Source organism: Athene noctua, chromosome Z (genome assembly GCF_965140245.1).
Source record: "Athene noctua chromosome Z, bAthNoc1.hap1.1, whole genome shotgun sequence".
NCBI lineage: Eukaryota > Metazoa > Chordata > Aves > Strigiformes > Strigidae > Athene > Athene noctua.
The window spans coordinates 60937723-60951495 of NC_134077.1; the positions used below are offsets into that span (position 1 = coordinate 60937723).

The window sequence follows — 13773 nt, forward strand, 5'->3', positions numbered from 1 at the left end:
GGAGAACTCTGTAGAGTAGGGCTGATAGTTGGATTGATGATCCCAAGGGTCTTTTCCAACCTGAATGATTCTGTGATTCTGTATAACCTCAGTCCCAGTACAGATCTAGATCTTGTAAAAAAGCCCAGAACACAGGCTTTTTGCCAGTGAGCATATCATCTTGACAGAGCATTGAAGAGATGGTGGTGGCAAAAACATCTTTAACAACCTATCAAAAGCTACATCATGTCCATGGTTTAAAGCTATTTATTTTAAATTAGCCATACTTGCATCCATATCCTTCCCCATGCTACATGTGGAACTCAGCTTTGAAATACATGAGGAGGACTCTACAAACACAAGTGATAGGGAATTGCCCTATTAGTCAATGTATGCTTAATCCTAATGCATGCCACATCATTCATTTTAATACCTTAAATTATTTAAACAAACCAAATATTACCTCCTCAATGAATAACCCATATTGTGTCACATGTCATGTCATCCCAGTACTGTCCTTCCGCTGAATTTAAAGCAGTTTATTTCCTTACCAACTCCTCGTTCCCTTTCCTCACACCAACAAGAAATTCCCCCAACACATGTTGCTTGTTTGATGACAAATTCCTTCTATATGTCAGATTTTTGCTGGTGTGGCTGCAAACAGGAATATTTGAGGTGAATGTGGTAACTGGTTTTGAACAAAGAAGAGATTAGAAAGAGCTGCTTGCCATATCAACACACCACATGCTACTGCATCGATTAATGGGAACCGTACAAACAAACATTTACTCTATAAACTATTTTCAGCTGTAAGAATCCTAGTAAATGTAAAATATGGAACAAAAATGCAGAGATACCTTGCAAATATTTGAAACAGTTACCCTCCCAGGGAAATGGCAATGCAGTTTATGTTGTATTTCAAGCTGTATTTTTATAACAGTACTCTTAAGAAAATGTTATTATTCTTATTCCTTGAAACTATGACTAAAATTTCAGTCATCATGCAAATAATTTCTCGAATCTTGAAATATTTAGCAAAATCCCAGTTTTGAGAATGAACTCTCTTAACTTCCAGAAGTTTCTTAGACGAAATGTAGTCTTCTGGTTAAATGAAATACCACTTTCTGTTTCCTCTCTGACACTGGAAATATGCTTTTTCAAAGTATTTGTTATCCTTATCCCTTGTGGAAAATAAAATGAAATATGTAAATCCCATAATTATTAAATATATAATCCTTTCCTAAAACATGCAATCATTATAAAACCACAGGAATGTTAGTTAACCTAATTACTCTCTTGTAGGAACCTGCTGAAGAATGTATAGGCCAGACGAGTCAATGGCTAATTAATGAGAAACTGGTTTTCTTTCTCCTGTTGGCTACAGGATTCACAGGCCAGTTTTGATGTCAATGGAAATGATTTTGACCCTATGCCTCGATATGATGCCAGCAACGAGAACAAGTAAGGCATTATGGCATTCATGAAATTTTCAGTCTAGTTTGTTAAGTAAAAACTACAAGTTCTTCTATGAAAGTCTAGGAAACTTGGTTTCTCATAAAGCAGTGTGATTTGCATTTAAATCTTTGTGAAATACATATTTATGTCTCTTCTATGCACACTGCATGACACTTACTCTTTGAAAGCATTTGAAGCCATCCAACACCACATAAAGTTAGTTTGAGAGTTCTGGTCATGTGAAATGAACCATTTTCAATCCCTTTGGGATGCAGAGTATAAGGGGTGATTTAGTTTTTTCAGATACCATCTCATTGAGTTACTGGGGGATTATTATGTGTGACAACTGTTTTGGCTTCTGACTTCCTTGAACTTTTAAGTCTTTGTGTATTGAAGAAATAGACAAGTTAATGGAGGGGGTTTTTTCCTCTCTAATAATGTATTTTAAAGTAATGGAGGTGTTACATGTGGAGGTTTGATAGAAACCTTATAAACCCAGAAGTGGCAATTCTGCTGGATTATAATTTCTGTGTCACATGACTGGTTGGATATATCTCCATGAATGACATACTTCTCCTTCAGAGCTCTGCTTCCTGATATTTGTCATTCCAGCTCTGCTCTTTGGATGTGCTGTGGTGAAGGCTGGGGGAGACACTGGGAAGGACTCTTCACCTCAGGAAGCATGCCACCTTTCTACCCCCATGGGTATTTGAGGGCAGTTATTTGTTGTTAACATTTTTATAACCAGGTACTTGGCGGAAAGAAATACCTTTCTGTGGAACTGCATGAATTAGAGGAAGGAGAATCCTACTCCATGTCAACATGCTGACTGTCCATTTTGTTTACTTGAGGTTTGGCTGGCTTTTTTTCATTGTGGAAAGCATTTAGTATTGTTTACCTGCAGAAGAGAGATTACAAGAGGTGAAACTTCATCCTTTACACAACTGAAATATGTTTGGCTTTGTGTTGTCTCTTCCCTACAATACCACAGACTTTCTGCAGAAGAATGCAGCAGGTGCAAGCTGGGAATCAGCAATAAAACTTAACACTGGTTTGACTGGAGAAACCAATTGAAGCAGCCTTGGATCACACTGTAATGGGAGAATCCTCTCCTGGTCAACGCCTTCTTCATAACAGCAGGGAACCATGTATGGACAGGCAGAACAGTACCTTCTTACACATAGCTGTCTGTTACATATATCCACTCGTCTTTTACAATGAATCTCAAGGAGCTGACGTAGATACGTTCAGCCATCAGGTGAAATAACTGTGAAAGATGAGGTGAATTCTGCCAAGTACTTTTTTGGTCAGTCAGTCTGATCCTGCCTGGTAGACCAAGATGAGGAATATGTAAGGATTTGGCTCTTAGAAGCTATATAACTAAATGTGGATACACACACACCCCCCTTAGTTGTGATGACTAGAAATACCGTTTAAGATAGAAAAATATTATGTTGGCATTAATTTGAATAATAATAATGGGGTTATTTTGGACTGCAATCATGGCATATGTTCTTATTCAATTGTTCTAAAATGATGCTGTTTACATCGCCAACTATTTTTGTCTAGAAACAAGTACATGCAAGAGCTGTTTCTTTGCCTTTTTTCCATTAGGCGTATCTTTCTCATCCTATTTTCATAGAGGCTCAGTTTGCTGAATTTTATCTGCCTCTTCTTCACTATCAATCTCCTAAAAAAAGGGTACCATAAGAGAATAAAGAGAAATTCAGTAAAACCCATTGTTTTGAAGTGTGTAAACATTCTGCACATGATGACTAGTTTAAGCAAAAAGAAAACCCTAATGTGGAACAATTGTGAGATAGACCTGGTTGCTGCGTTACCTCAATTAAGTTAGTGACAAGTTGAGGATTTCAGAGCTAGATGCTTGTATGGAAAACACGTTCAATGAAACAGAAGAGTTAATAAAAGTCTATTAATTCTTACTCTTTCCAAAAAGTTCTATTTTTCTTGCAATTGAGAAATTCAATATGCCATTATTATTTCAGTTTTAGAGGTGTCCTGTCACTGGTGTAGAAAAGAATTTATGAATGTGCTGTATATATTTGGTGGCTAATAAGAGAAATCTTTTGTTGGGCTTATGAGAGGTCTCAGGACTCCAAGTAAGGTTTATAAAGGTGCTAGTTACCTGAAAATGGAGTAGGAACATAGGAACATAAACTGCTTACAGCCCAGAGTATGTAGGCATTGCCACTCAGCATACTGCAACAACTGATTTATATGACTGATCACTTCAGCATCAACCCTAGCTTTGAACTAGGTCTCTGTATTATAGCCCCATATAAGTGTTGGAAGAGCAAAACTGCAGCTGCATGGTTACTACAAAAGGCTGGTCACCACGACTCCTTACCTCATGGATGCTTTTTCCTCCTTTCCTCAGTCTTTGTGCAGCTTTCCAGAGTGAATCATGCTGAAAACTGTGCTGCCAACAAGAGCAGCAACAAATTGCATTTTCAACCAGGTCAGGCAGGTACCTCATTCAGCTCAGCCTGAGGTCAGAGGAGAATGAGACAGTCACAAGTGGGAAAAATGAAGCATGGCCTGAACCTCTCACTGACAATGTCAGTTTTATTGAAGTGAGGTGACTGTGTGACAGTGCCCCAAGTACCTACAACTGTTGTCCAAAAAACTGAGTGTGACAGACAGGCAGTTGTTAGCAGTGGCCTCCAAGGAGTTTTCAGAAAAGATGTGACTGTCAGCCTTGTCCTCTGTGAATACTTCTCAGCTGAGCTGCTGGTTTGCATCACAACATAACCCTCTCCCCTGCTGTTCACCAAACCCTATTGCCACATACACTTTATGGGACATATCCTGGCTCATTTGCATGAAGATGCTCCTTTCCTTGGAGTCAGGGCATGGCTGGGGTACACTTGGAGGCCTTCCAGTTAGGTGCACTTTCAGGGATTTTCCCTCTTTGGTGCTGCAAGGAGCCACACCTCCAGCTGTGAATCACAGCTGAATCTTCTCTGGCTAGGTACTGTAGTCCTCACTTTCTTAAAGAACGTGTCCAGTGAAGGAAAGCTGCTTTCTGTTTTGTTGCTAGTTAAGAGTTTTATATGAGATCTAAAACTGGAATGATTAATTGCTCTCCTAGGGCTGGGTGATTTGAGTTTCCATACCCTGCCTTCTGGTGAATACTCTCACTGCCCAAGCCCTAAGGTCCTGTGGTGAGATGTGGTGGTGGAAGGGCAGATACTGTGCTGTACTGAGCTTTGTCAGGTTATAAGGAGGTACAGCATCAGTGTAGAGCCAGCTTTTGGGCACAGAGGATACCTGAAGCATGCTTTCAGTGTAAGACTACTTGGCAGACTAACCTCCACGTAGAGGTTCAGCATTTCCAATTAGCGGGTACACTAAGCCTGGTAAGCAGTACCTAAGCACCTTCAACTTTTGGGGCAGTCAGTCTTCCTTCCCTTGTTCCTGCTGTACTCAACAAGAATTGAAAGGCTACATAGGTAGCACTACTAGTGCTAGTACTAAAGCACTACTAGTACTAAAGCACTACTAGTAGCCTGTCTATATTTTTATGTGTCTAAAATATCTTCAGAATTTGGGGCAGAAATTCTGATTATCCAGCATATGTGGTCATTTAGTACTAGATACTCAAGTTGTGCCTGGAAGTGGAGGTAACTAAAACCAGTGAATGCTCTGAAAGCCATGGTTTGCAAAGGCTTACTAATATGCAAGATCAATTTGGTTGATTCCAGCTTCCTGCTATAGCAACTGGACAACATTGCATAACAGTGATTTGTGTCTTCCAGTAAAGATCAGATGTACAAATGCACCATCATTTTGTGAAATGTTGTAGTTTATTTTGCCTCATTTTATAACCCCACCTGAAGAGATGGAATGATAGAGTAAAAAGAATTGCTGTAAAAATAAGCAGGTATCTCTCTGCAGCTCTGCATGCAGCTGTGAAACATCAGGGTACTGGCTCTGTTTGCTAGCTTTTTACTTTTAATTAGTAGTGAAAGCTTTCTGTTGCTGAGGCTTATCGGTGAGGAAAAAGGAATGAGAAAAAGATTAACTGGGTGCTTGTGAAGTGACTGTAGATAACCAGAGTGGCACTTTCCAAAATAGTATTTTTGAAGTTTTACATTAAATCTTCTATTAGCTAAGGAAAATACAAGGGTAGAGAGAAACATTAGACTAATCTTTCAAGGCTTGTAGTCAAAATCAGGGTGGGATGATAGTTTCTTTAACTACTATGGTATGTAGGAGTCCTGCCAGAAGTTTACTTCGGTTTCTACAAATTGGCAGCAAATCATGAAGCTTGTAAATGGCACAGGCCTATACTAGAGCTTCTTTTTGCTCAGAGGCTAAAGACAGCAGTCAGCTGTGAATGAAGTCATTCCTGCTATGCAAAGCATCTTGCTTTGGTTTACTGCTGCATATCACTACTTTATTCTTTTTCTGTTATTCCACGATTACCTGTAAACATCTATGTTGAAAGAACTAGACACTATCTGTCACAGGTTCTTAGAGAATGCAGGTGGGATCACTTGAAATGGTATTCTACCCATGGCACAGCCCTAAAAATAAACCAGAAATGTTCATAGTATTAAAACAGTTTGCTATTTTGACCAAACAAAAATCACTTTTTCTGTTTCATGAGAAATTTCAGGGATGATATTTCAGAGCTTAGGTCTTATTCTGCCAACAGGTACTTTTATAAAACAGAGGACTTTTTTAAAAAACTCCTTTAAATAATGCTAGTTGACTTCAGTAAAGTTCTTATTAAACTTATGTAAGAAAAAGTAAAAGTAAGCTGTCATTTCTGTTTTGGAGATACGGAGTCACTCTTTGGATGCCTTTTCAACATTTTCAGTGATTCATCCCACTACATAAATAACTTATTTTAATAATTATTTTTAATGGGTGTAAGATTTTTGGGAGACAACACTTACTGCTGTTCAAAAATCATAAGAAACACAAGCTCTCTATGTGTAAACTTTGCAATATCTCAATATCTAAACAGGTTTACATCTATTCTCTGTCTGCTTATGTTGATCTGTAGTAGTTCTGAGTCATGTAATCAGAATGGATATTAGGTATTTGACAGCCAGATCAGCTTCTGTGGCCTCCTATGATGGTCAATGAAGTAACATTAAAAAGCTTCATTGACTGCTGTGACACTTTTCAGAGCAGATATCTGAGTAACTGAGCACAGTCTGACACAGAGAGCCTGAAGTCTCTCATTGCTGGACTGAAAGATCGGCTCAAAAAGGTTCCCACATCAGCAGTGTGTTAGAAAGGAGTGCTGGCAATTGGCGGTATCTGTCTATGTAGTTTATGTATTTGGATTGCCAGTATGCATCTGTTGCTATTGCTTTAAAATTGTCTGTATTGTGTGCTTCCGACAAAACTGAAGGGAAGATAAGCTGTACTAAGAAGCACTGCTGTACCATCTTTGTGCCTTATCTTTTGTGTAAAAATCAGGTGACTAGTCTGAACAATAAAAAAAGACCTTGGCGATTTTTTAGACTAGTCAACTGCTTTTTTCACTTTTGCCTGCTCAAGGCTTTCAAACAGGACTGAACTGCAGATCTCAAGGCTCACACCTGCGGGGAAAGCCAGTGATTAAGCTATGGAAGAACGCTGGAGATAAGTTGGAGCAAGGTATCAGCTCTCAGGAAAAGGCTTTTTTTTCAGAGGGAATCTCTATTGTGTCTGCTCTTTTTCTGTACTCTGACTTCTCATCTTGACTTTCTCCAGCGTCTGGAGGCTTAAAATGCAAAGGATCTAGTGTTGGTGTTATTTGACAGAGTGTGGTCTGTCTGATGCCAGCAAAGCATCTCTGATAGCAGATAAATCTTCCTTAACAAGAAGGTAGTTTAGAGTAGATCTTTAACTTCATACGTATATGTATTTCAGATCAATAGATCAAATGCTTACACTGACCATGGTGGTGTTAATTCCAGGTACCAATGACAATGTCAGGTGTCTATTGTGTCTTGGTGTTACTGCAACTTTAATGGACTTTGGTTAGGATTCTTACGAAACTGCAGATTTTGGATTGTTTTCTCTGTACTGCTGAAGTATTCATTTATAAAAAGCAGAGACTGAGTAACAAAACAGTCAGAGGTCATTGGTATAGAAGCTTCAGTCAGAGATTGCAATTCTGACTTACAGTGTTTTGGTTCTACTCTGATTTTAAACTCATTGCCCATATGGCCATATCCTATTGTGCTGCAATTTTAGCAGATGTTAATAATGAAGTAGGGTTCAGTGTGTGTCAACTTAAAGTAAGATTGCCACATTTTACAAGGAGTGGTGTTAATGCTTCATCAGCTAGCCTCCAAGTTAATTATAAGCTAGTGACCCAACCAAGTGCTTAGGGACATGATGCAGCATGGAGATCATGAGATATTAGATCTATGTGTCTTGCCAGTTGCTGTAGTTAAAGGTCCCAGTGTAAAGTTGTGAAAATAAGGGAGGTAATTGCAGCTTGGAGAATTGTACTGTGCTGAAGTAGGATCATTTTACAGATTCATTTGGAGCATATTTTTCTTCATTTTCTGTTTAACTGATACTTAGAGTCCCTGTGTGTTGTTACCCAATTAACACACCTGTCCTTCAGGTGGCCAAACCTCTGGGGTAATCATCATACATCCATTGTTTCTCTCAGGAAGGACTGAAAGACTTGATGCATGCATGCAAAATTTTTTAGAGGAAAACTTTTTCCTTGAAAGAAAAATATTATAGAAACTTACAGCGTGAATCTCTACCACGTAGGGCATTTGGTAATGTTTTTCTTTTAATGTAAATGGGTTTTTAACCTATGGGAAGAGACAAGGTCTGCATTAAAACAGAAAACAAGCTAAGTGTTGATGTTTTTAAATTCTCATGTTCCTGCTTCAGAATAAAATATGTGTTCACTTGAAGATTTTTCAGAGTAAGTAGGACCCCAGAATTGCTCGTAGCTGAAGACAATTAGCTCAGCTAGAGGAGAGGCAGTCTTTGTCAAGCTGATTCACTCACCTGTGTGTGACAAGCACCCTCATCAGTGGTCTCTATGGTCAGTCCCTTGAGAGAGCATTTCATATTGACAAGACAATGAAAAATTCGTTAGACTATAGGGCTTGATTCAGTAGCCTTTTAATCCAGGTTCCAACTTCCAGTAGAATCCAGTAGAAAATGTCCTAGTGAAAGTTTTTTTGAATTGCCAAAAATTGTCTTTTTGGTAAATTCTTCTAATCTGCTCATTATATTATCACACTGCATTATGTAATCCCCTCTGAAATCCACAAGTAGTATGAGTTATAATTTTCTGAGAGCCAAAGGAAAGACATTTCCTTGAGTAGTCATTGAAAGTGAGAGAAGACAAACAGTGGAATAAACAAAAACAAAGTTCAGCCAGAATTCCAGTTGCTCAAAGATGAAAAAAATAGCCATTTTCCACTACCTTGTTATTGGTCGCTGAGTGGTATTTCTCACTGCCTAACTGGTGTTTGAGGAGTGGTGTTCTTCCTTATATAACGTATGACACTCTCATGTTCTCAAAACATTTAACCACAACACTACAGGAAAGCCTTTTTCTGTGTCTAATTACTGAAGTACCAGACAATGAGCTCACAAATAAAATTAAATTCTGAAGCATTATACAACTGTTTCTAGTTCTTTTATGTAAATAATTGATAAAAATGAGTCAGATCTTCCCTTCCAATTCAAAGTCAACAATAGGACGAATGTAAGCTTACAGTATTTGTGGCATTCACTTTTCTGAATGCCTTTTTTATGGAGAGTTAGAAATAAAAGGGTTTTTTCAGATAATTTTTTTTTATTTCCCAGAGTTGGTTTCCTCTAAGTATGCATCTGAATTTTGAGGGTTTGAACTTAGAAGAGAGCCTACAACTACAGTAGGCAAGTTTTGATTCAGTAAAATGATAGACCAGTTTCAAGTTGCATACGTTTATAAATACAGATCTACAGCCAAGTAGAATCTGAGAGCACAAACACTACATGTTGTCCCCTTTTGAGACATTGTACATATTAAACAAAGTTAGAGTGGATCCATGCAGTATATGTAGTAACTGGTTTTGCCAGCTGATTTCACAGTAGTCAGCTCAGTCAAACACAGAATGTGATTCACTGAGACTTCTCAGTCAACGCATACATGCACAAAGTATAATGTCAATTCCTCCTTTAATGCTTGTGCATCAAAAGCAGACCTTATTTTCAAGTTTGATAAAACAGTTATGAATCGAGTGTCAAAAGCTTTTTAATTGAAGCATTTTTCTAAATAACATACTATTAACAGTTGAACTCTGCAAAGTTATGCTATAAGGAAATGTCTTAATGGCATTAGTAGGTGTTACCAGGATAAAACTCAGATGTAGCTTTTTCTTACAAATGAAAAAAATACGGATTTGTATAGGTTTATTTCCGTAGGCAGGCTTATTGTTTTCTAGCCTTGTTCTGCATTACTGTGATTTTGTAATTTTTCTTGAAGATACACAGTCAAATTATTACATTTGACACTTTAAGCAAAGTCAGATTGCTCTCTTGAAGACAAGTTACCTTATTTTCCTGAAGGAAAGCAATCAAGGTAGAGAAATTCAAGTGTAGAAGTAAAGTAATGGTTATTCATCATAGATGTAGATTGCACCAATGAAGTCTATGCTACAAAAGTTTAACCTGATTTGAAAATTATTTGTATTGCTATAGAGACCCAAAGCAATCAGATCTCTGATTTTAGCAATCTGAGGTAGAGACTATGGCCTGTTTACTTCTCCAAATGTGGGATGGTGAGGCTGTTGGCTAGAAGCATCAGAGTGCAAAGAGAGTGTAATGAGAAGGTATGTGTTACTTCTCCTTTCAGCCCAAACTTACATCCCTTCACTATGCTTAACACTCCATAAACATCAGATGCACAGCTCCTAACTTGTTCCGCAGGGTAGTGAGTGTGTGAGAATTAGACTTCATATGCTGAAACCTCTTTTTCAATTAGGAGCAAATCTTGCTCCTGCCGAATCAATGATATCAGTTTCATTAAAAAAAACAATTATCAACACAGATAAAAGTAGGACTTAAACTTATTTCAACAATTTCCTCATTCATCTTTGCAATGCAGCTCTATAGAGAAATAAGAGGCCCATTTAATGTGGAACAGCATCAAATGAAATTTAGGTTTAAGTACATTATATATCTTGCATGGCGCAATTGAAATTGTGCTCAGAATTCAAAATAAGTAGGAAGTATGTCGCTGAGATGGAATATGGCAGAGACCCAGAGTTATAAAATATTAATTTCTTGAAAATGTTGTCACAGCGGTCATCCTGTATTAGAAATGGAGTATGCAGAATGGGTGAAGACGCATCCATGACCTGCCTGCACATCACTGTACTGCTTCTCTGTTTTTGCCTTATGACCTTAGGATCCTTGCATCTGTCTATATCTGCCTTGCATGAAAGCACAAATATCTTTGTTCCCTAAAAGCATTCTGCCAGACTGTTTTTAGGAGATGCAATGGACTGCTTTCCCTGCCAAGGAGGTCTAAACATGAAACTCCGTATCTGCTTTCATGTATTCATAGGATATTTTTCATTTCTGATTAGGTACGATTAAAGTAGAACTGATGGACAATATTTTTGAGAAGGTCTTTTTTCAGTTTCATTTCTTCTTTCATTGCACAGAAATGATAGGGCTCTAATGTGGATATTTTTTAAGTAAAAGCACCTGAGATCTCACCAGCTGATATATATTGGTGTCAGTCTGGATGAAAAACATGAATCAGGATAAATAGTGACTGATAGTCATACAAAAGCTTGTGAAACAGAAGAAGTGGAATGGAAGACAAAATACCTAAGTACAGACTATATCTGTAACAGGCTCATGGCCATGAAGTTAAGGTGATAAAGAACATAGACATTCGTGTCAGTCGTGATGGTCTATGAACATGGGCTGTGCCGATAAAGGATTTTTAATGGCTTATTTTTTTGTAGTTGTACCAGGTTGTACTGGATCTGGTTAGGTTAGAGTTAATTTTCTCTGCAGCAGTTGATATGGTGCTGTGTTTTAGATTTGTGACCCAAACAGTGTTGATAACCCACGTTTTAGCTACTGCTGAACTGTGCTGGCACAGCATCAAGGCTTTCTCTGTTTTTAACACTGCCCCCTCAAGCAAGGAGGCTGATGGTGGGCAAGAGACAGGAAGGGGACACAGCTGGGACAGCTGATCCCAACTGACTGAAGAGATACCACATGTCACAGAATATCATGCTTGGCACTAAACTTGGGGTGGGAAGTTTTTCCAAAGTAGCTGTTGCTTGGAGAGTGTCTGGGCATTGGTCTGCAGCTGAGAGGTGATGAGTAATTGCCTATGCATCACTTGGTTGAGTTTTTTTCTTTTTTGTTTTTCTTTATTTATTGAACTGTTTTTATCTCAACAGCCAAGTTTTTCTCACATTTGCTCTTCCCATGCTCTCCCTTCTTCCAATGGGGAGGAGGGATCAGCTGCTTGCTGGGGTCATTAACCCAACCTTTTAATAATGTACTAGTTCCCAGGATTAATTCTAATAGCTTTGGAAGGGTTCTTTATGGTAAAAAATATCTGAAGCATTATTCCTGCGAGCCTGATTTCACAGTGAAGTTGACCACAAGATCTGTGATAAGTTACTCACTGCATATGTAGCCATGTTCTGATATAAGGGACTTACTCTCCAGAGAAGTATTCAAATGTGGAGCTGTTGCAGAACTGCTGATCTCACAGCTGCTGTGCTGGTCCTTTGATCCCTGAAAAGGAACATATAACTGACACCTGTAGCAGTGGAAGTGCCTGGATGAAGTGTGGGGCAATGCAGGTAGAAAACAATTGAAGAAAAGTAAAAAGATTTCTTTGCTTCTTCACTTCTGTTAACTCATATCATTTCAGGTATTGCATGTAGCAACAGCAGATAGTCTTGACAGAGGAATTTGTGATATCTGCAGATGTCACCTTTATAGGACACTTCAAATACATAGAAAACGTATCACCAAAGCAGTTAAAGGTCCCTCAAAAATTTTAGAAATCAGCTTGCCAGCTGTAAGATCAAATAGATGAAAAGCATTAACCAAGTAAATTCCATCACTTAGTTTCGTCATGAACAATTAGGTTGCAATGTGAAGTCTTTTAATTCACAGGGCAGACCTGTATTGTGGGACAGCACTAATGTGGAACAACTATTCCTGCCTCTCACTGGCTTAAATGCATTTTGCTAGTTCATGCAGGAATGCTGAGAAACTGCAGTTAGAAGTTTTATTCCTGGCTTTGTTTACAAATGTAATATGGTGATTTGCTTACAGAGCAAAGAAAACAGTGTAGAATTTTTTTATTTATTCCGAAAGTTATCATTCTTGAGCTGTGGCTATGTAGTAAAGGTGTTCCCTTGAGTCTCAGACTTGCAATTTAACAATTTAATTTGCAATTGGTACCTCTACAGGATTATTTCAAGAATATGATTTTTAGACTATAAAAGTTATAGTAAAGATTGGTGAAATGCAAGCATGTGGGAAAGCAAATTTATAGGGTTTACTTAATAACTTTTTTCCTTAGCTCAAAAACTAGATGACAGACTACTTCCCCTGTATGCATCTCATCCAAAGCTCTTCTTTATGCTTACTGTACAGATCATATGGTGTAATCAGTACACAGCGAGCTTTCTCAAGTGCAAGTTCGCTGTAAGTGGTACGTTTGGAATTTTCAGCAGCAAATTTCTAGCAAGCTTTAATCATTGTGTCCAAGCCTGTGTTTTCTCAGGCTAATATCTTAGATAAATATGGGTGGATTTTCCTAGGAATAGCAAATGCATGGCCTAGCCAAAAATACTCATTGTGTCAGTATCCCAGTTCTTGCACTAAAGCTTTTAAAAAATATTGGAAATTATAATGTATCATCAGTTTTAGATAGCCATATATGCAGAAGCACTGATAACAGTTCATTAGTGAAACTTAATAAATTAACTTGCAGTTTAAGTTAATAGGAAGCATTCATAAAGCATACCAAGAGTTTCTGATTTGTGTAAAGTAATATTGTGAGTGACACTAACTTCCTTTGCAATCTGAGGCCTTTGTTCTCAACAAATACAAATTCTCAAATTAGGATTAATTTTAGACTCTTAAAACATTAACAAAACTTTAAACTATGCTTATTCTCCATATAGTTGATAAGAAGAATTAGTTTAAGGACTTATTGTCTAAGTTTCATCTTAAATATGATTATATCAGATGGAAATATTTTAGTTTGTGATTAACAAGTGTAAATTAAGGTGATATAAACATTGTTAAAATGGTATAAGAAGTTGGGTGCAAATATTTTTGCTTAAATAAATTTACACCTTTCCA

At 37.8% G+C, this 13773-nt stretch overlaps 1 protein-coding gene across 3 annotated transcripts in view; it reads left to right on the forward strand.

Annotated features, from left to right (window-relative positions):
* PCSK5 (proprotein convertase subtilisin/kexin type 5) overlaps positions 1-13773 on the forward strand; it is a 249494-nt gene that overhangs the window by 74556 nt on the left and 161165 nt on the right. For all 3 annotated transcript variants that reach the window (XM_074931390.1, XM_074931391.1, XM_074931392.1), the window contains exon 5: positions 1364-1440. In XM_074931390.1, coding sequence (XP_074787491.1) covers positions 1364-1440 — 77 coding nt within the window. The remainder of the gene's footprint in view (positions 1-1363; positions 1441-13773) is intronic.